Consider the following 23,348-nt stretch of genomic DNA (forward strand, 5'->3'; position numbering starts at 1 on the left):
GGATATATAAAATACTACTACAGACTGGGTTGTCTCTTATGAACTGAGCATAGAAGAGGAATCTCGAGAGAGGTCTCTTAAATAGTTTTTCTTTTAATCTTTTTTTAACTTTTGCAAGTCTTGTGCGTCAATTTTATGAAAATTGAAAATCAGACTTCCTTAATTTAAAAAAAATATATCTTAGTTTTGGTTTTGGACTGCATTGCTGGTTAAATAACAGACAATGAAATCCATCAGTTGGTGAGGTCAGGGAATCTGAAGTGTCTTTTTCACATCAGTCTTCAGCAGGACACTTCTGCCTTCATTAGCCGGGTGATTAGTACTGCTGGTAAGGGGGCAAAGCTGAACCCGATAAGAAGATGAGGGACATCCGGCAAAGAGAATGAATTTGAAGATTTCTGTTTTGGATTGCTTACGTTTTCAAAAAAGATGTGGTTCCATACAGAAAATTGCAAAGTTCAAGTGAGACTAAGCAACCGCAAAGTTTCATGAAGAATATGTGGCTGGGGAGCAGTTCTGCAGAAGGCAGTTTGGGGAATGCGGTTGCCTATGAACTGAACATGGATCAGCAATGTCAGACTGTTGTGAAAACACTATATTGGTGTCTAGAAAGGAAGACACGACTGCAAAATGTGCATTGTAACTCTTACCTTCTACTGAGCACTGGTGCAGCTTCAGCTGAAATAGTGTGACCTCCTTGTGTGTTTACTCAACAATAATTTCTTGAGTGAAGACCCAAAGACTCCTGCTGACCAGATCTGCAGAGATTAGCTGGTACTTTGATACAATGAAAAAAAGAAACTTATTTTTCCTGGGTTTCCAATACAGCCAGGTCCAGTTCAGTCTTGTGCAGTGTATTTTCAGAAGTTTGGAGCCCTAAGACCCAGAATAAGCATTAATAAGTATTTTCATAAGGTTCTTTTTCCTGAAATTCTGAAATGCCTTTGAAAATTTTTGATACTATAAATCATATAGTATGGTGATATTTTAAGTATATATATACACATATATATATTACTAGAGTGATATTACATATATATGTAAGTTCAGGTAGAAATATTTTTTTGAAAGAGGGATTTTGTTGCATGAACACATTGCTTGTTGGGGCCTGTTTGCGGGGGGGGGGGGGGGGGGGGGGGGCGGGGATGGGGACACACACACCTTCAAACACTTTCCAAATATTTTCTTCTGGGCTATTTCAATTTTGTTTTTATTAAATAGCCTTAAACACTGATTCATTTAGTTACGTACATGCAGCAGAACTGAAAATCAAATTGTTCATTTTGAAAGCATGTAGATTAGTCATTGTTCATTCTGTTTATTTTTTGTTTAGTCTGCTAAACTTAAGCAGTCTCTGTCATCCCTAATTTTCACGTAAAATGTTAAAATAGCCAACTACCCTAAGGGCTTATACCCTAGGGTGTAAGTTTTGATGGCTTATTAACTGTGGTTGAGCTAGAACGCTCTTCCTGCTATAAATAATGGAATGTTTGTTATTTATAACCACCCTAACATGGTGGCTTTGGAATATGTATCAACAAACCAAACAAATGTTTAGTTGTTTCTATAGTGATAATATCTATGGCTTCCGTTGGGAAGTCATTATACTGGGTACTAATCAAATCTAAAACAAAAGACAGACCCTTTTATCTACCGAGTTAAAGTCTAGCAATACCGTAAGTAGCTGTTAATAAGATTTTGCTCTGAAAATTACATCTCTTATACTTCTGGTTCATTTAATTTCCCATTTAGACTACCTTAAAGTTGTTGTTTAAAATTTTCGAACATGCTTTTATTCAGTCTCCCAGAAACAAGCTGAAAGGGAACACGGTATTAAATGGTGTGCTCTGCACCCCTGTCACGTTGCTGTCTATGTGTGGACTTCCACCATCACATGGGCTCCTATTTTCAAGTGATGCGAAAAACCCTTTTATAATTCAGCATTTTCCAGCAGAGGGCACGCTGCCCTCACACACAGACAGATAACAGGCCTGGACATCTGGGGTGACTGTGTACCTTCTCTGCTGAGAGCTGGAGGCAGATGTGTGTGCTTTAGCTTCCTTCTCACAATACCATTTCCATCTATGCATTCCGCTCGCTTCACTTACCTCACAGGCTTCTTTCTACTTAATCCACTTGGCTGCTCAGCACAATTCCTCTGCTGGGAGAAGAGGGAAAGTCCTCTGTGCACTGACTCTGAAAATTTTTTTTGCTTGCTTACCCATTTTCAGTATAGAAGAAGGGCGGATATGCTGCCTTACTTTGTGTTTGCATCCTGTGTGGTTTATGATATTACAAGTAGTATCCGTAGAATGAGACAGATATTGGGGGGGTAAGAGAGAGAGTGAAACAGATAACTTTAAAACCTCAATTTTCAAACAAGTGTTCTTATCAACCAAGTTTCAGTTCAGTTTTTATTACCTACAAATTTCTAAGGCTATTGTAACAATTGTTTACTAGACTCTTTTGGTAGAGGTGGTGTGATTAATAAATAGACAATTAGAAAAAGCTAGAGAGACAACTTTTGGTAACATAGTTTGTAGTTTCCAGCTTTTTAATTCCATGATGGAAGTTTTGGGGTTTTTAAGAGACATAACCTTTGATAGGAAGGCAGGTGGACAGAGACAGAGTCACAGAATGGTTTGGGTTGGAAGGGACCTTAAAGATCATCTGGTTCCAACCCCCCTGCCATGAGCAAGGACACCTTCCACTAGACCAGGTTGCTCAAAGCCCCATCCAGCCTGGCCTTGAACACTTCCAGGATTGGAGCATCCACAACCTCTCTGGGCAACCTGTGCCAGTGCCTCACCACCCCCATAGTGAAGAATAGGATAGGCTCTACAAACCATTCTGAAGTGAAGAGGATCTGGCAACACACAATACAGGTGCAATGGGTTTTCAAACGTATGGAACATCACAGTTGCATTTTACTGATAATTTCTCATGTCTTTTGCACATATAACAGTTTCTCAGTGGTATCTGTCAATAACATATTAGTTTTCCCAGCAGAAAGTGGTCAGTCCATTTGCATTTGAGGCACATACCTCAGCCGTGTTTGTTTGTGCAGATCTAGGCAACTCCAAGGGTAATGCTTGTCGGGATGGAGGCGCAACTCAGTTTTGTCTAAACTTGGTTAAGAACGTACACACTCAGCACTTGCCGTGTTTTCTGTGGGAGGTCCCTTCGTAGTATGTTCCTAACTCCCAGGAGAGCAAGCTGAATCCCTGCTGTTAGAAAGCAGCTGCAGAGCAGTGTTTCCAGCTGCGAGCAGTGTGCATGTCTCGCTGGTCGAGCAAAGCCAGAGCCCGCACAGTGCAGTGACGTGCTGACATCTGCCTTCTGGGTCTCTGGGAAAAATCAGTTGAATAGTTGTTCTAGTACTTAAAATGACTTTTATAGGCTAGTTGCACGCTTACGCAGGCATTGCTACATAAGTCATATTTTGTTCATGCTTTATTCATAACTAAGTTGGATAAAACCATGACTGTTTATTAAATAAAAATGTAGAATCTAGAACAGTCCTTGACTGATGTATTGATGATAAATTTACTGAAATAACTGAACCCCGAGTGTTTGGTTTACATTTGATTCTAACTGAGGATGAGTGTCATGGGGAGAGTGATTCCATGGTTAATAGGAAAGGTGTTTTAACCTTACCCTGTGGCTATACAAGTGGAATGTGAAATCACCAGACGTGTACAAGTGCAGAGCCAGGGTGTCCTTCAACTTTTTAGAGGGGGAAAAAAAAGAGAACAAACATTCCAGCCTCTCGGAAGTATTTATTTTACTTTTTTTTTGAACTTTCTCTGGAACCTGGAGAAGTCAGATGTGCTTGCTGGTAGGTAAACGCTGTTTTGGATCATGAAAACTGTGTTTGCTGCTACTTATGAACTTCTGCAGCTTGCCGCTGCAGTAGCTGCAGAAAGCGTGCATACCAGCCAGTGCTGTGCCTGGAGAGAGACAACTTGTATAATGTTCACCTGATCTGACCTCGATTTCTTGTTCAGTTGAAAAATTTATTAAAATGTATCATCTAGAAAGTGGTAGTGGAAGTGATGTTATAGAAACAGCCTGGATATCTGGATTCATACGTAATTCAGTAGTCCAGCTCTGGCTCTGAACTTCATAGGCATTTTGGAAGACAGGAAACCCAAAAACGTGTGTCTCGAATAATCAGCTCAAAAGGAAGGGGATCTACTGGGATGTCTAGTAACTGTATACTGAATTGTAACTATCTGGAGATCATTGATTCCTTAAACACCTAGGTAACTGGTGGCAAACATTTCTCACAAGTTTTATTATTCTATGCATGATGAAAAAGAAGCAGAAACTGTTTCTTTTGAATATATATTGATAGACTTGGGAAAAAGGTAAGTATCCTCCACTGATAGGTCTAGATAGGTAAAAGGCTGAGAGTTTTTGCTGAAAAAGGAATCTCAGCCTGTAAGTAGATTTGTTGTGCTGAAAACCAGGAGTTCCACAAGAAGCACTGTAGTTGTTCCTTGCTAATGCACTCAGAACTGCAAAGCTACTGGCAGATTGCTAGAGCCAAACTGATACTTTTGTATCTCATGAACCTTTTGGAATAATGCAGAGAAAGAACTTTTCATGAATGTCTTGGCAATTAGATGATCAGTAAAAAAAGGAAAGTAAGTTGCTATGTGACTTAACATTTTGGAGGAAAACCAAAAACGTGAATACCAGGGTCCAGGAAGGTTGCTGAAATGTTGTGTCCAGATAAAGAGCACATATTTCGTTTATGTGCCTGACTTTTTTTGGATCATCAACCATGCTTACCATCAGACTGATATAATGGCCACAGTGATGCAAATCCTGCTGAGTCATGTACCGTGCCCATTTAGGAAGTAAAAACGGATTGCCTGTTAGCCATTCCCAAGAGAGTGTGTGGATGAAGCTGAAGGTAGAGCAGCGTGTTGCTGGCTGGTTTCTGCAGTTACACTTCTGTAGCAGAAGGAAAAGTTAAGTGGTTGAAAGCCTCTGAAAATAAAGGCACACCACACTGTTTTCCCATCTAAAGCTGAAGATAAATAAGTCCATAAATTGGACTCTAGGATGTGTGAAACCTTTTTCAGAGTCTGAAATTCTTTATTAATTTTACCTACTTATTTGGAGTTGGAATTTATTAATACAGGGGATTTTCATCCAAGCTCCAAACTGACTGAGATCCTGTTGTGACAAAAGTTGCAGATACTTCATAAAACATAGTTTGCCCCCAGCTATTTACAAATACAGATTAAAGTCAGGAAGGAACAAGATGAACAGCTGGGGAGGAAGAAGTTGTAAAAATACAGTAGTGCTAGTGATGGGCAAGTGGATGTGTTACGTGGGGAGGTTCACAGTGGTGGTGGTGTCCATGATGGGGAAGGGGATAGTGGTATTTGTGGTGGTGGTGGTAGATGAGAGGATTATGTTAGTCTGGGGCTTTCTGTTTGTTTTTTCTGCTTTTTTGAAGGGGAGAGTATCTTACAGACAGTATCAAACAGGCAGGAGGTCAAGATTAGCAACAATGATGAGAGAGGTGGTTTTTATTAGAAATCACTAAAGTAGAACTCAGCTAATTGAAAGAAAAAATAGCTTTTTCTCAGGGAAATGAGATACCCGTAAGAGGTATACTTGCCTGTGAAGTAGCATGCTCATTCTGCCTGCTGTGCTCTTTTCACTGTCAGCTGCACTGAGAAGCATTATCAAGAAGTTGGGATCAATGGAAATTATCTTTCCCCTATAATTTTCAGAAAGTGAAGCTGCAGTAGTGGTTCAATTGTACAGCATTCTAGACAGCACTGCGTTTGTTTGACAAAATAAATGGTGGGGTAGCACAATAGGATATAGTGTTTGTTACCACAATGGAAAAAACACTTTAAAATAGCCTAAAAATACTCTAAAGAGGAGGTCACAGAAAAGGTACGCTGAGAATAGATGGTCTGTGCAGAAACCAAAGATGAACAGGGTAAAGAGTCAAGTAGGAAATACTCTAAAAGGAGAAGCAGCGGAGAACAAATTGAGAGAGAAATAAATGTGAAAATTTTCAATATAGAGAAGAATTAATTTAGGAAAACTAGTGTTTTACTTTCGGTATCATCACATTTGTGTGCATAATTTAAATTTTACTGTGGAATTAGGAAGAAGTAACATAAAGATTGGATTGTGTTTTTCATAGGATTTCAAAATAATTAAAGGCTGATGATCATCTGTAGAACCTTTCATAGTGAGAGCGCTGTGTACTTCACTTTGCAAGGATCATCCATTGATTGCAATCTACCAGGTTTTCTCAACACGTTAAAAAAAACCACCAAACCAAAACCAAAACATCAGCTTACTATCAGCAAGTCTTTTTAGTGCTTAGTATTTAGTGAATTAGTAGGCTGTGAAGTGCTTCTGAACGTGCTCTTTTACAGAGGTCCCTATGGGAAACTCACCTGAAGCAGTTAATTATCTTGACATCCTTCCTACTGAAGCCCTTCCTGGTGAGAGGAGATAAGAATCTTACACCCCTCACGAGATTTTTGCAGTGGTACTTCAATAGGCCCAAGACTTTCTGTCTGCAAGAGCCAAAGATAATATATTGGGAAGATCAATTGCCCATTCCACCCGGTATCTGACGGTTGTTAGATGGCTTGCTCTCCATGGCCTTCATGTATTCTGCTGCTTCACAGGTTGGATCTGTGGGCTGATAAATAAAAATTCTAGAATCTGAAAGGAATTAGGCTGCAACGTATCGAATAATTGGTTTGATTTGTGTAACAGTATGGTCTTAATATGGTAACCAGGCCAGAGTACACATTGTAAAGCAGTGTTAGATGCTGATGGAGGCATGTGACTGGAATTTGACTGTAGCTACCACTTGAATTGTCTCTGACATGTACTCCAAGGAAGAATATGATCATGAGTAATTCTTTTTCTCCCAAAACTACATTCACCATGAATTTGGAGGGAGCTTCCGTTGATGGTTTTTAGAGTTCTCAGTTAGCATTGACTTTGAGTTGTAAGGTAATTGAAGGAGGATAATAAATCTTCAGTTAAGAAATGGCTATTCTAATAAATTCTCACAGGCATCCAGCTCATCTTTTCTAATTTGAAAGGAATTTTTCTCTTTTTTTCATTGTTTTCCAATTGATATAAAGTATTTTACTTTATACTTAAAATGCATCCTAATCTACTACAAACCATGTAAATCCACAGAGGGAACAACTTCCTCACGCATAGATTCTCCACTCAAAAAAGCCCTTATTGCCTGTTTTATATTGCTAAAGCCAAGAGGCCCAGAGTTGAAGATTCTCACTGGTTTACTAATTACTAATGGTTTTTCATTGTTAGTAAGTATTAGTTAGTAGTTGCTAGTTACTAATTTATATAAACTGTAACTATATGTGTAACTCCTGTCCTGGGTTGTCTTGCCTCCTACTTAAATCAGTGTTAATTTGAATTTTAATTTGAATGTGCCTTGAGAATTGGTCCTAATTCTGCTTTGCAATGTCTTACAGGAGTAGTAAAAAAATTACATAGGAGTAATTAGCCACTCGGTTACACATATGTGGACTGTTAGTGCGTTAAATCAGAAAAACAGAACTGTCAGGTTACTTCTGAGCTCTCGTGAAAGCATTATCTGGCCTCCCACATCACTGGCATGAGTTCAGTGGATGTAATAACATTTTAAGACTTAATTTTGTAAGTCAACATTGGACTAAAAACACATTTTAAGCGCGTGACTCAGGCCAGCTATCCATTCTTGCATGTTTGGCAATGCTTGTCACCAGCCTGTCAGTCTTCCTTAGATGATCCCAGGATAGTTGCTTCTGTGAGATTAGTTAGCACAACCAAGTGAATTTGTGAAAGAAAATAAAGAAATCAGTCATTCATATCTAACACTACAGTCCACCTTGGCTTTGCCCATAATGAACAAAAAATTTGAAAGTTGTTTTTCAAAAACAATTGCCTTTGCAAAGGACAGAGGGAGGGGGCATAGTGCCAACTTTCTGTTGATTCCAATAGATGGGAAATGAAAGCGGTGCTGGCAGTTGGTAAGCCTGTGCATGCAGGTTATTTACCTGCTCATGCACCAGGTCCTTTGTTCTTCCCCTGCCCTCCCCTCAAAATACAATATCTGTGTTCAGAAGACATTGTGAGTTAAGAAATCCCTTAATTGGATGTGATTGCCCCTTGATTTAATTCCTGATAGAAAGACTAGACAATTGGATTATTTCTTCATCTTACATACTTTATTTAAACTGCTTCATTTTTCAATATTACAGCACACAAAAAAACCCACACAAAACTTGTTCACCTATGTGTAGTGTCTGTACTAGTTTCTCAGGTATGGTATAATATAACCAGATATTTCTGAATATTCTAGTACTATGTATTTTTTTACACTTCTCTGTTACCTGATTGCACACATTACCCTGCTCTTCGTAATAGTCAACTCATTTTTGTTATTCTTTTCAAAAACAGAAGTCACCTGCAAAGAAGCTGAGCCATGCAATTAGTAAATCACTTGGTTGTGTACCAAGCAGAGAACCACCTCGTCCTGTATTTCCTGAGCAGCCAGAAAAGCCACTTGATCTTGCACATATAGTGTGAGTATCTATTTTAATCTATTTTTCACTTAATCAGTGACACAAAGCAAGGTATTTGTGGCTGTATTTCACTTTGAAATAGGTTAGCAGAAAGGAGTCCTTAGATTAGAATTATGAAGTTGCAATGATATAACTGTTACAAGTGTTTCTCTGAAAAATTATTTGAAACATATTGTTTTGTTAAGAATATCTTGTTAACAAGAAGAGAGATACAAAATATGTTTGTGTAGTTAAACTAAGTCCTGACTGTATATTCTACTTGCATCTATTAGCTTTTCAAAGTACTAATCAATCTTACCTTTTGCACATCACCATATTGGAGCAGACTCTATTTTCTTACTTATTGTAGATTAACATTGTTTTGTTTATACAATTTTAAACATATTTACTTGCAAGTTAATGTTGCCTAATATTAGCGGTAGCGTGGTTTAGCTTGTTGCTGCTGCCTGGGAGCATTGGCTTTACATTCTTACTTGTCTTACTGAGAGGTTTGTGTTTTTCTGCTCAATGGCATTATTGTTACCCTTTCATTCTGACCTTACTGTCAAACCGATGGAATGATTTTAACTAAATACCATTGTACTGTTGTTGAACAGACTTGAAATCAGTCTGCTTCCCTAATTTGCCAGTTTTCACATCAAAAGTAAAACCTGAAACAGAAAAAAACCCAAACAACTTCTGTTATTCTATATGTATAATAAAAAAAGCCTCCAAATAGATCTGGTTTAATGTCCTACAGAGTCTTGAGAAAAAGTCTCAGTCTTTTTATATATCTAAATTTAAGCATATGCTATAGAGAAGAATGAGGAGAGAGGAGTAAAGCAACGGGATATAATTTATGTAAAATGGAGGACTCCCATTTTCATGTGTATTGAGTAGTTTGCAGTTCTGAGAGTAAGTGGAACTGATGTTCTTCCAGTTTTCTTTTGACATCATAAATACCAGATTCTTCTTGAACTGTTTTCTCTGTCACAGTTTCGGAATGGAGAACCAAGGTATTCAAATCTGAATGTCTTGTAACCTCTGACAGTTCAATATTAGGATGTGCTGCTTTGGCCTTTCCTAATGCCGAATGATGTTGATTGACTGGCTCTTCTATACACTCCTTTTAACAGTTGTGGCAGTCATTAAGAGAGAGCTGGAGGCTAGCTTGTCAAAATATTGGAAAGGTGAGAATTGTAAAGCTTATCATAGCGTGGTAAAACACTCGTGTGGCTTTCTTTTGTGAAAAGCATAGAAGATCCATAACCTGATATGGAAGAGTAGTTGCAATGCTAGACTCCTTAACAACATAGTTTTGAGCTTTACCAATTTCTGCTTAGCTGTGTGGTTGTTTTTTCCAGTTCTTGCATCACTGAATATTTACCAACTTTTATAATGCTTGCTTTAGTCCTGTGCAGTGAGGGGAGTAGATGTGATTTAATGGGATATAATTGTTCTGATTTTCTCTGTGAAATTGCACTCAAATTTAAAAAAAATAAAAATCTTTTATACTACTGTTCATTTCAGAGCTGAAGTCTGTGTTCTCCTAAATGAATGGCTTATCAGACCCACAAGGACAAGGTTGTACATTGTCCACAGAATTAGCTCCATGCCTTGGTCAGGATGTGTTGTGGAGCTTGTCATTTAGCTTTAAATCTGTTTTTTTTCTGTAGTAAGGGTGCTGCTCAGCCTTGTAGAAAACAATTTCATGTTTAAAATCTTATCAGATCATGAATCTGTTCACATTTTTCTTTTTAGATTTTTCTCTGTGCTGCTTCCATGTTGAAATGCAATACCATTCACAAGAGAAAATTAGTAGTTTACAATGCGATACTTCTATAAAAAAAAATTAAGTAATTGCAGAAATACAGTGTATGAAAACAATTACAGCAATGGTATTGTGACTGCCTGCATGAAGGAAGGCTGTGGAAACTGATCCCAAAACTACAAGACGAAGTTTTACTTCTGACACAGATTACCAAGTTTGATAAATTACTTCCTTTGCTAGGACTTAATAATTTGTTATTGGATCAAACAAGTTTCAGTTCTCAGCTAGACAAGGAATGGTAAAAGCAGGTGGCTTACTTCTGTGGTTTTATTTTTAATTCATGACCCATTGAAGGTGCCGGTAGAGAAGTGCCTCCAAGCTTGCTTCTTGCTTCCAATCAGTAACAGCCTATACCTCGGCTTACAAACCTGGCGTTGCCTTTTTCCTGAGCCCGGAGGCAGTTGCATGCCCCAGCAGCGGGGGGAGCTCCAGGCAGCCTGGCAGGAGTGCGTGGCCCTGGGGACGTGCGGGTGGGGGTACAGCACCTTCTGCAGTGTCTGGGACTGCTGCCCAGACACTCTTGGCAGCAGCGAGACAACTTGGAGACATCTGCTCTGCGCTGCCAGCTTTAATTTAAAAAAAAAAAAAAAAAAAAAAAGAGTGCCCTAAGAAGCCAAAGTATTGGGAAATACTGCCTAATTCTACAAGGATGACTGCGGGAACAACAGATAATGGTCTGCTGTAAAAATAATGTAAGTAGGTGATTGATATCAAACAATCACATGAAAATAAAATTAACATAGGACAAAAAAGACCTATTGAGTTTTTTATATAAGTGATATAAGAAGTTTGAGGTTTTCTGTGTAAGTGATACCACTGAAATAAAAAAAAAAATAAATTTTTTAAAAAAGGCACACAAAAAAACCCCACAGTTTTTAAGTGTGAAAAGTGACATAGCCAGAGGAGATTCTTTAATAGAACTCAACTTAGAAAGAGGAATTGCTCAGGGCCACAATGACTCATTATTTAGGTGTCAGTGATCATGACTTGATTACATTTGTTTCATGTAAACGAGGTGCACATCAGCGCCTAACAAATGCTTTAAAGGAGACTGTCTCACAAAGTTAAAATCAACTTCAACTGAGTAAATAATGTGAACGTAAAAATATTAATAACTAGAAACAGTTTAAGAATACTTGGCCAAATGTTCCAGGGAAAACAAGGCTTGGAAGGGAAGAAAAAATAGCTATGCTTGTCAAGGGAAGGAGAAAAGACAAAAATGGGTAGCAAAGAATGTAAACTAATGGTTTAAAAGTTATTGGAGAATAGTTTTCAGGTTGTGGTTTGGCAGGGGGGCAGCAATTGTGTAATATGCTGTTGGTGAGATACTTAGCTTCCAGAGATAAGCCAAAAGGATGTTGAATTGCACTGTCTGTTTTCAGTCTAAACTGCGTTTTGAAAGAATTTATTAATTTGGATACTTACGGCTGATTGTTGATGTCTTGGAGCATTGGAAAGTTCCCAGAGCACTGGAAGAAAATGCATATGATCTCATTTCTTTTTTTCAAGGCAGTGGGGGAGCAGGGAATGAAGTCAAACAGGGCAATCTCTGACATGTTGTGTTTACTAACATGACTTTGATGGTGAATAAAATAATTGAGCAGTAGATAAGCTATTTTGTTGATCAGTAAATAAAAAGGTAGCTCATGCCAATCAAGCACAGGCTTTTGGCAATTCAGTGTAGTCAGACTCGGTTTGTATCTTTTTTTTTTAATGAGATTAATTTTGATTAATAAAGTGATATTGTTGGCATAATGCATTTATTATGGATATTGAATAATTTTGAAAACAATAATCAATACAGCACATATACAGCAGTTTGGGAAAAAAAAAATTGTTTAGCTCATTGTCCTCAATATAACTGCAAAAAGAAGGTTGCTGAATAGGGTGTGTTTTCAAGCAGAGTCCTGCAGAGATCAAGCCTAGCTTCTGTGCTATTAACATTCATTTTCATGAGCAGGAGGAAAAACATATAAAATCCCTACTGATAGGCTAGATAGGCAAATGAGAAAAATATTGGAGGAATGAAGAAGATTAAAAGGACAATATGCTGGGCAGAATGACTCAAAAAATTTTTGGAGGTCATGGTATGCAATTGGCTGAATGTGCATTTTCAGGGCAATTTTGTAACCAAGGATGCTAACAAGATCTGAGAGTGCAAATGGGAGAGTTTACCCTTTGTGCTTGGTGGTGGCAGGATCCTTGTCAGAATACTCTGTAGTTGTAGCACCCACAATCAAGACAAATGTTGAGAGACCAAAGGGTTTGAGAAGGTCAATGAAAACGATTGAAGGACTGGAAATACGTATGGGAAGATGCATAGCTTTTACATCCAAAGACTCAAGTAATGTAAGTATAACACACAGACGTTAAGGAATGATTTGATATTTCTAAAAATATCTATTCTAGGGAAATTAAATATAATCCTAGGGAGCTGTAGCAGATAGGCTTAACAAAAAGACACAGACCAGAAGTTGAAGCTAGACAAATTCAGAATAAAAATAAGAAATATGTTTTTAATAGTGAATGTAAGTAAATAATTGTTAGAATAGATTACCAAAATCAAAGGGGGGGAGGGGGCGGGATTTCCACCACTGAAACTTTAAAATCAAGAGGAGAGCATTTTAAGTTAAATAAGAATTCCAGTCAGTCTTATGTTCTGTTTTACAGAACCTCCATTAGTACAGTGTTTCCTTATAGCTTTACGAGATATGAAAAATGCATTCAAAAATTTTAATGTAGTCTCAGAGTCGGGAGTTTTACAGAATCCACTGCTAGAGCACCATACGTATGCTTTCATGAGTTTGCTTTAGTTACATTTCCAAAAATAAGTGAGTGTTTCTGAAACTACCTCTACCTCTTTTTACCTGCATTCCTGCAGCTGTGCTGGGTCAGTAATATAAAAAATAGAAATTCTGCTATTTCCTGCTATTTCGGTGCATTCTGCTTCTCTCCCCCTTATCTCTCTCCCTGCATCCTCCAGATTGTAAGCTGTGTCTAGGTGGAAGTTTCCTGGCTGCTATAGAGTAATTCTGCATGAATCATTCTCTTCCTTAGGTGTCGGTTTTCTGAATATGATTGCTGGAACCCACAGGCTCCAAAGGCTCCCCCGTTTTTTAAGGAATTACAGTCTATATGATGGAAATAAATAATAGGCATTTTAAAACTCTTTTTAGCTTATATTTGATGAAACAGAGATGGCATTTGACATGGATCGGTTTTGCTTGGAGGAATCATTTAAAGTTTTCCTTCACTGTGGTGTTATTTCAGGTTATAACATGATCGTTTTCCCCTGGCTCTGGACCCATCAAATGCAAACCCCTCCCATTACAGCCTTTATTTTCAAATGTTAGCCGAGATGGATCCTTTCGGTGACACAACCCTGTTGCACAGGACATGAAAAATTACCGTTCTTAAGCGAAATAACTGTGCCAGCAAAAGCTACCACTACCGGTATTGCCCTACAGTAAACATTAGAGTGCTTAGGTGTTCTTGTGCTGTCGCTAAACACCATCATTCTCGGTGGCACGGCTGCTGCTGTGGTGACAGATGGGCTGCGTCACGCTCAGCTATGGCAGGTGATGCCGCTGCCCCGAGCCGCTCCTCTCTCCTCGCTGTGAGAAATCGGTGTCTTCACGGGAGAGGCGGCAGAACGTGGCATGTGTCACCTCCACAGCCGTTCCTCTTCACGGCTTGGGGGAGTTCAGCGTGACACTAGCGAAGGTAGGTTTTTGCTAATGAGTTATGCCATGGTTGGTGACAGCTGAAGAGGAAACGTACGTCCCACTCCGGTGGCTCACAGAAAGGGAGTCTGTCTGCTACGAGTCTCTCCAGGTGACAAATACGTGAGGCCACGGAAAGATAAGGGACTATGGATTGCTTCAAATCAACTTTCCGATGTTAGAGGGCTGGAGATGCTTCCTCAAGCCTTCAGCAGATAAATGAAAATGGGATGAGGAGCCATTTGTAGGGATTCATAAAGTGTTCATGCTTCTGCTGGCCGGGCTGACAAAAGATAAAGTTAGGGCCAAATTGTGCTTATGTTAATGTGCTTTCCTGGTGGTCAGCCAAGGCCAATATCGGAAGGGACTAATAATCTCTGATGTATAAAAGTTGCCCCCCGCCTCCGCAAAGGGAAGCTGGGGGGCACGTGGGTTTTGCTGATCGCCCCAGCTCAGCCGGCAAGCCGCGTAGCTACGAACTGCTGCAAACCGCAGCGGGCTGCTGAGGCTGTGGATCCGTGGCTGGTTCCCTTGTGTGAGCCTTCGCCATCCCCGGCTGATGCGGCAGTACTCTCCTGGTGCTCAGGGATTTGCAGTGCAGTTGCAAGCCCACCCCTAGATCCCCACCAGCAAGTCCCAGACGTGGGTGGATGCTGCAGTCAGGTCTAGGCTCAGCCCTCCAGAGAGCTGCCTGCTAATGGGAGAATGTGTAATGCTATCAGTAATATTTACTAATATTGCTAATACACTACTTCGGTACAGTGAAGAGGGGGGAAATACTCCGCTCTGTATGCATAGAAGATGATGTGGCTGACACATGCTAGCCAGCGTATATATTGTATATATTGTACACAGTGCAATGTAGCCATGCCCGGGCTGTTAAGAAAGTACAGTTTCTCTTTACGATGGAAGAGCAGTGTAGCAGTGGGGTCTAAATGGGGAAAACTGCCTGTGGACTGGCTTCTTGTTCTTCCCTGTTATGTTATTTTATTTACATGTCACATGAAGTTAGAATTTGAATTAGATCCTGTTTCTAGCAAAATGACACTTCATAGATTGACCTGAGTTCGAAAGACCAAGAGAGTAGGCTTAAGTCTTTCAGAAAGGCAGAAATTGCTGAATTTAGAATGGAGCATGGTTCTGTATCGCCTGCTTCCTGTAAGCAAAGCACAATGACTTTTTTTGTCCTCTGCCAGCAGTGGTATGACCAATTTGGGAAGAGATTTGGGTTTGACACTGAATATATTTCTTCCCAGAAGTTTTTGCAGTGATAATGTGTAAAAGGTTTGCCTTTGCACAGGAAAATAAATTCTGTAAGATCTTTGTGAAGAGTTACATGAAGAATACCACTTTGCAGGTTACAGAGGTATTTCTGGACCATCAGATGTATGTTGCCAGAAGTTTTATGTTGTTTTAAAAAAACTATTTACTGACTGTTTCCTTCTTTTGCCCACAAACACTTTCTCAGGCAGCAGTGATTTTGGGTCTCTTTCACTGCTTCAGCTCAAAACCCTGGAGGGAGCAATGACCTATCAAAAATCATATCCCTTTATCTACTGCTATGGACAGCTCTACTGAAAAGCTTGGAAAATATGCGGATTACAGTGGAACCCAAAACTTTGATTTGCTTATAAAACTGCGTATTTCTTGGCCCAGGCTGCCTATTGCCTCTGCAGTGCTAACAGTGGGGCTGAAACATTGGTAGCTAATTTTGTGAGGTTGCTTTTGGTGGAAATCGTTTCTTCTTCTTGCAGTTGCCAGAAAGCTCTGAGGTTTAGAGGTGCTGAGACACCTCGTTGTCTGAGGTACGGTACACCCAAGGTGCTTGTGTGGCTCAAAGGAGATGCTCTTGTGAGCTGCCCTAGTGCTCCTTCCCCAGGAGAGAGAAGGGAGAGGAACTTACGTGGCTGATGCTGGCCACTAGATCTCGAGTATCGTGGCCCCCTGTCCCTGGGCATCGTTCAGCTGTGGCTACTGCGTGATCTTTGGCTGTCAAGTTAATGTCTTCACTTGCGCATTACTCTGCATCTGTTCCTCCTTTTAAACTGCTCTGTTTTAAATATCTCAAAAAACAATACTCCTAGCAAGAAAAATAATGTCATGTTGAATTTTGCTTAACTGTACGTAACTGCTGGGCATGCCCGTTGCAATAAATTATAGAGCAAAACAAAATGCTTGGTTATTGTTTCCTGCATGGAAACCCTTAGGAGCCCAACCCCACCCTATTTTATAGTAAGTTTTATATATGACAGTTATGATTACTTAGGGTTTCCAGCTCCTCTCAGACAAATTAATCCAGCCTTACTCAGTGACTGGACTTAGGTGAGAGTGACAGTCCTCGGTAGAGGGCCATGGATAAAGGTAATCCAGTGGATTTTGTGTGTCTGGATAATTTGTCACAGGCTATTAAAGAAAAGAAGTTACCAAGGGATTGGAAAAAAGGTCTTTTGATGGACTGAAAAGTGTTAAAGGTTAGGGAAGCAAAAGGTAGAGGTTAATGGGCAGTTTTGGGGTGGAGGAGGGTCGGTACTGGGGTCCATTAGCCGATCCTAAAGGGAATTAGGTGGGGAAGTCCCCTCCGATGTTGCTGGTACAGCAGGGCTGGTGTTTTCTGGAGAGCAGCTTTGTGAAGTGTTACAGATCGCTTTGCTGCTGAAACCACCTCACTCTGGATTGGAGCAGAGACTGATCTGATTAGGAATATTTTTACACTCCTTTCATCCTTGATATGAGGCTTGTCTGTCCAACTGTTGAACGTTAGTGACAACTGCAGACAAATCACAGTTTTTTTTTCCAGTTAGGGAAATTTTCTGGAAAACCTTCCTGTAAAAGGTTTGTGGCCTCCAAAACCTTCAAGAAAATGTAGATCCTTTCCATTCGAATCAGGGGTTGCCGATCCAAATCGGCTTCTTAAATGTATTAAATAAAATCTAGGTGAACAGAAAGGAAAGGAAGGAGAAATATGCTTAGGGTGCCAGTATTTATTGCAAACATGCATCAAAGATGACTTTTTATAGAAGTTAAGGTCAGAAAACATTAAATCAGCCAGTCTGACCTTCTGTATTTCATTGATCATTAAATGTCACCACCTTCCTTCTCTACTGAGCCTAGTAATTTTTATTTGGGAAAGGTTACCCTCCATAAAGGCACTCACTCTTGATTTCCAGAGGTTATAAATGCCCAGTTTCTCGAATAGTGGTTTGTTTGAATGGATAGTCTTTTATTTCCATTTTTTTTTCTCTTAAACTGTGTTCTGTTTCCAGCCCTTGTTTTGTTTTTATTTCTCTACTTAAACACTAATACATTTCTGTATACTTATGTTCAAGGATCAGATTAGCTCTGCCAGCAACAAATTGCCTTCACTGTCCACTGTGGTCTGTAATCCTTTTTTGAAGTCACTGCTTTTGTAAATTGAGTGCTATTCTCTGAATCTACTCTGCATTTTTATGTCCTAGCTGTATAATTTTACATCTGGCCTTATTTAAATACAGGATAATATTAAAACAAAGTATTAAAATACAGTTTATCAAGTCTCATTTTCTGTGTATTTTGAAGCCATAATTAAAAGTCTCCAATCTTTTATAGTAGCTGTAAAAACCACTAAGATCATTTAATTTCAAAGATTACAAACTGACAGATGTTTTTGAGATCTAACAGTCCTTAATCCATTTAAAAAGACTTTGTTGGTATTATGTAGTTCATATTTTCAGTTTTGTAGCAGTAAGCCACAAACTTTATGGCAAATTCCAGCAGCTGTGGTTAGTGGGTACCGCAGCAGTGGTGTGCAGAGCTTCGCACTGGCGACAGAGCACGGGTAAAAGATGGTTCATAAAGCGGGGGAGGCTCGGGGTGGGCAACGAAACTTGGATGCTGCCACAACGGCGTCACCAACCCCGAAGTTGCGCTAGGGAACTGTTGAAGCCTCTGGCAGCTCGCTCTGATCTCGAGCAGCCTCGGGAGCGCTGCCGCTGCCAGCCGGGGTGTCTGAAGCAGTGATGCAGCGGGCACGCGGCCGCGCCGGGCGGCTCAGCAGCTGCTGCTCCAGGAGACCGCTACGGCTGCGAGATAAGAGCTATCAGTGCTGTAGCATTTGCTGGGCTTTAGGACGTTTTTCCCTTAGAAAAGGAAGTTGAAAGCATGCGCGCCCTCCCTGTAATACTTCGTCCCTTTAGCATAGCTGGGATGCTGCTCTGGGCTGTGCCAGCCGAGGGAGGCCGGAGCGGCTCCAGCATGGCAGTGGCTGGGACGGTGTGGCAGGGAAAAGTCCCACGTGCTTCCGCGGGCGTCTTGTGGGGATGGGAGGTGAGAAGGGAGGGCGAGGGCAGGGCTGAGGGATCACCCGCTTGCCTGCCAGAGCTCCTCGGTCTCTCATCCCATCACGCATGGGGTGTCAGGGCAGCGTGTTCGGGGGTGCAGTAGCACCCTGCATCAGATGGATTCAGACTAGATATAAGGACGAGATTGTTCATGCTGAGAGTGGTGAGACACTGGCCCAGGTTGCCCAGAGAGGTGGTCGCTGCCCCATCCCTGGAACCATCCAAGGTCAGGTTGGACGGGGCTCTGAGCAACCTGATCTGGTTGAAGATGTCCCTTCCCTCATTGCAGGAGGGTTGCACTAGGTGACCTTGAAAGGTCCCTTCCCACACAAACCAGCCTGTGACTCGGTGATCCCTCGGTGCCATTCGCAGCAGCAGCAGCAGGAAGGGACAGACACAAGTTCTTCCTTGGCCGGGGTGGGGAGGGCGAGGAGATTCCTCTTGTACAGGGTTCAGTGTCCTGAACCTGCAGCATGTGAATTACTGACAATTCCTTTTGATTACCGGGAACAGGAGAGAGAGCAACCGGTTACCTTTCTGTGCTTAATGGATGAAAAAAGATAAACTGGATAATTGAGAGAATTCTCTCCCATCTGAAATGGGAGTAATGTGAGGAAAGGAGAGCACTAAGACCTCGAGGTGTGCGAGTACCTTCCTACCCCGTTGGTACGGGTTGTAATCGGGAATAGCCAAGAGAAACTTGCTCTCTGCATCGGGAGCTCGGAGGTTTTCTCGTAGCAGTGATGTGTGTCTGTGTACGCACGCACACACATAGGTGAGTCTGTGTGGTGTGCACAACTTCACAAGAACGTGTTGCCTGCTTTCTTTTTTTCCTCTGAACTTTTGTACTGGAAGCGATTCCAGTCCCCATCCTTCATGGCCACTGTTTCTGCAGGTACGTGTGATTAATAGCAGCAGCCAGCCAGCTTCCTACCGAGCGAGGAGTTGCGTGTTTACACCTGCCAGGTTGAAGAGCTCAAAGTTCCCCCACGGTGGCCACGCGCGCTTCCCCCCAGCCTGGTGTGCAAATACCAGCACGGCATCACCCGCTCGAAAGGCAGATTAGCGAGCTCTGCCGCGGGGATCCCGCACGCACCCACCTGCGCTGAGCTCAGCAAGAGTCTTTCCGTGCTTGTGCTGATGCCGCCGTGATTTGAAGAAGGTGATGCGAGACGCTGAAAAGCGTGTCTTAATTATCATCATTGATGAGATGCTGGTACACAGTTGTGAGGTTTCGGCTTCCTGTTGTTTTTATCTTTTTGCATTCTTTGAAAATTGCTGTATTTTCCTAAGATCTGCGTAAGCATTTGGTACGAATTTATTTTGCTGGAATACGATGGCTTATTTTTAACTTTCATGCTCATTCTGTCACGGCTGAGGAATGGTGTCTGCTTCTGGTACATTATAGGCATTTTTTACCAAGATTGCATAAATATACATTTAAAAAATGTAAATATGTTTAACAGAAGACAGATGACATCTTTTTTTTTTACGAAAGGGTTATAAAGTTAAACATATTTGAAATGCACATTTTCCTTGATTTTGGTATTCTGTTAGGGTTTGCATTTGAATACAACACCTGCTACATTGAATTTTCCTTCATTTCCCAGTAAAGGAGGCATGTTTCTGTATTTTCTGTAGTCATCTTGATCATTGCTTCTTCAGGATTAAAATGGTTTTAGGTATCTCCACACTGGGGGTTTGATTTGACTGATACCCCATGAACATTTTCTTAATAGTCTTAGACTGAAATTCATTCCCAGTGTGTGTAGCAGGTTGGGCTCCAGACTAAGAGCTGCTTCATGTGTGAGAGATCCGTATCTCATGCCGGGAGAGGGGTTCTTGCTGAATTTACATGCTTTTCTTGAAAGCAAGCTATTCCTGGAGGACAGGGCAATTTCCTAATGTTTGGTGCATAAATCGTTTTGCTGCTTTACACAGGCGATGTGCTCATCTGAATTAACACATAACAGCTCTCCACCAAATTTTGTAACAGTCTTTAATGTTGGCGACTGGCATCCCTTGCAACCTAATGGCCCTGTAAAGGGTATTGATATTTACTGTGGGCTTTTTTTTTTTTTTTCCTGAAGCATTTTGGCCAGTATTATAATTGAAGTGTTCAGAGTAGAGAGGCTTGGATGGTATGCTTGTTTTGACTGCAGCTGTCCTTATTCTCCATGACAGAACAAAATTGTTCTTTACTTTGAATTCTTCTTGTTTGTTTCTCTGGTATGCTGTGAGTACGTGCGGTTTTTGCTGGCTGAGAGAAATCTCTTCTTGATTTCAGGCTGGTAGAAGGTTATTATGATATTAACCAACAAAATGAATAGGAAACTCCAAGTGGTGAGAGTATAACTCTGGGGTTTTTATTTTGAATTCTTTTTTATTCATATGGTACGTCAATCTTCTAATGATCTTTTTACGGTATTAGTAAGCAGCTCTCACCTGTTCTTAGACAATGCAATATTATCAAGGTACTATGTTATGTCATCAAGTTATGGGATATTGTCAATGTTTATTTAATAATAATTTAACATCTTATAATACTTGTATTCATAGTCATGGTTCTGGAAATAATGCTGTTACCTTTGGGACAGAATACGGAGTATTAGTTATACCTCCTTTTTTACTTGAAAAAGGAGCTGAGACTTGTTTTTAATGCTTAAGCTATTGATGCTGAAGCCAAATAAATTTCAGTTAAGAATCTACCTTTTATGATCAAGATAGTAATGGAATAAACAGCCAAGGGAAGTTGTCGTGACTTCTTCTCTTTTATGTCTTAGATCTGAACTTACTGAAATCAAGCTTTAGACAAAGCTAAATAACTTGCCTCAACGCTGGAGTAAGTAGGTGAAATTTAATTTTTTGTTGGTTTTTTATATGCAGGAGGTCAGATTATATGGTGGAATAATCTCTATTATACTTACAATTTATGAGTCATATTAATTTTTCTTTTAGTTCAAAATGTACAGGAGTTTGCATTTTAGTGTGTGTGTGTATTGGTTAGACCTGTGCTTATATTCTAGTCAGTCCTTATTTCTGTTCCTTCCTCCCTGCTGCTCTTTCCCTTCTTGCTTCCTTCTTTTCCTTTTAAATTTCCATAGCTCCTCAGTGCTGCAGAGAACACAATGTCAGTGGCTCTTCTGTAGCCTTTTATCGATGGGCAGCAGGAGGTCAGCTACTAATGCTGCAAGTATTAAAGTCTTAGATTTACTGAAGTTGCTGAAGCCTGGGATCCTGTTGGAATAGGAAGAAGTCTGATCCACTGAAGACTTTAAAATCACAAATGTCTATATGGCAAATAACTAGGAACCTAGAATTTTACAAAAGAGAGAAACTATTCCATACTCTCTTTGATCCACATGGGATGTGCCGTGGCTGGCTGCAAGCAGCCTCGTTAGAGAGCCACAACAATATTCGTCCTCTGAAAGCCAGCCTTTTCATCTCGGTGTGGCATTTCCTGTGTTACCTTTATGTTTCTCATGATGAATGTTGTATTTTGAAGAGTAAGTTTTGCACTTTTATATTAATTCATTCAAGGGCAAGAGTGTAGTGAAACATAAAGTGTAGTTTGCTTGTTAAAAAACTTCACATGTGGGCTGGTGTGCTGCTTCTGGCGGACAGGGTAACGGGCACGTCTGTCCCTTCACCTCCAAACAGATCAGAATGGGTTAGATTTAGAAGAAGAAAAAAATTTTTAAGAAAGCCCTCAGTCCTTTTGTAGCTGGACAATCCACCCTTGGCTGCCTTACCCAACCGAAGAACATTTTGTCGGATAACATGCCTTGTGCCCAGGAGATGCTGGGTCACGTGGCGGCTCCGTTTCCTTGGAGACGGCGCCGTGCCGCGCATCGGGATGCTGAGCGTCGGGATGCCAGCTCGGTGGAGGACCGGAGAGCCGTTCGCCAGGACCACAAAGGTTTGCTGGATTTGCATTCCTCGCCGTTTTGTTGCTTTAGCACGAAAACGTTAGCCAGGTCTTTGCATGCTGTCGGGATGCAGGAGCGCGCTGTTAAGGCAGAGTTAACTTCTCTGAATGCTATTGGAAACGTAACCCTGGGTTTTCTGGTGGTGGTTTGCGGGGAGCTGTTATGGACTAGCGAGAGGGATGCCCGTGAGGAGCGGCAGCGTGGCCACGCTGTCAGGTTTTATTTGTTTCTGGCTGTTGTAAACAGATCGCAGGAACAGCTCAGAGAGGGACGCGGCATGGGATGTCTGATTGAACAGCCTGGAACGGGTAACTTGCCGAATGCTTCGTTTCCATCCTTCCTGTTAGTCATTTTTGAACAGGGCAAGAACAAAGTCATTATGAAATAATATCTCACTTGATGCCTTGTTTACAATAAGAATTGTTATTCATAGATCATTCGTACCCCTGTGACATTTTAGTGGAAAACAGCAGAATTTACCATGACATCTTGTCATCATAAGTAATATGCGTATTGCAAATTACTGGAAATAAATAGGCATAATAACGAGCTCATATTTGTGTCAGTGTCTCTGAACTGTTACTGCTGTTCCATTTACACACTAGAGACAGCAGCCAGCTGAAGAATGCTCTTTACTGTTTCTGTTAGAGATGTTGCATACAAAAACATTGGCAATTACACACAAAAAACAGCGAAGACTTCGTTCTAAAATTGCCCAGAAACAATACATTGTATATATTTTTGCTAGGTGTTGTTAATAGTGGTCAGGGATTTATTTTCTTCAGTACCCATCTTTATGTAAAATCTCAAATATCTGTATTTATATTCAGGTTTGTGATTGGGTTTTAACTTCTTAGCATGTTTCATTTTTTTCTGATCATCTTAACAGAAGCATATACCTTAAAGTATTTTTTAAATTACAGCAAACCCTGTAAAATTAAAATAGTCTGTTCGTCATTCCTGCTGCTAAAATAACC

General features: G+C 40.6%; 1 protein-coding gene across 9 annotated transcripts in view; it reads left to right on the forward strand.

The window, feature by feature from the left end:
- Nucleotides 1–23,348, forward strand: part of DTNB (dystrobrevin beta) — a 213,018-nt gene that overhangs the window by 60,759 nt on the left and 128,911 nt on the right. For 8 of the 9 annotated variants that reach the window (XM_049818389.1, XM_049818391.1, XM_049818392.1 and 5 more), the window contains one exon: nucleotides 8,470–8,594. In XM_049818389.1, coding sequence (XP_049674346.1) covers nucleotides 8,470–8,594 — 125 coding nt within the window. Of the gene's footprint in view, nucleotides 1–8,469; nucleotides 8,599–23,348 lie in introns of those variants that run through there. The other variant, XM_049818398.1, reaches the window with a different exon arrangement.

Source organism: Accipiter gentilis, chromosome 16, assembly GCF_929443795.1.
Source record: "Accipiter gentilis chromosome 16, bAccGen1.1, whole genome shotgun sequence".
In the NCBI taxonomy this organism is placed as follows: Eukaryota; Metazoa; Chordata; class Aves; order Accipitriformes; family Accipitridae; genus Astur; species Astur gentilis.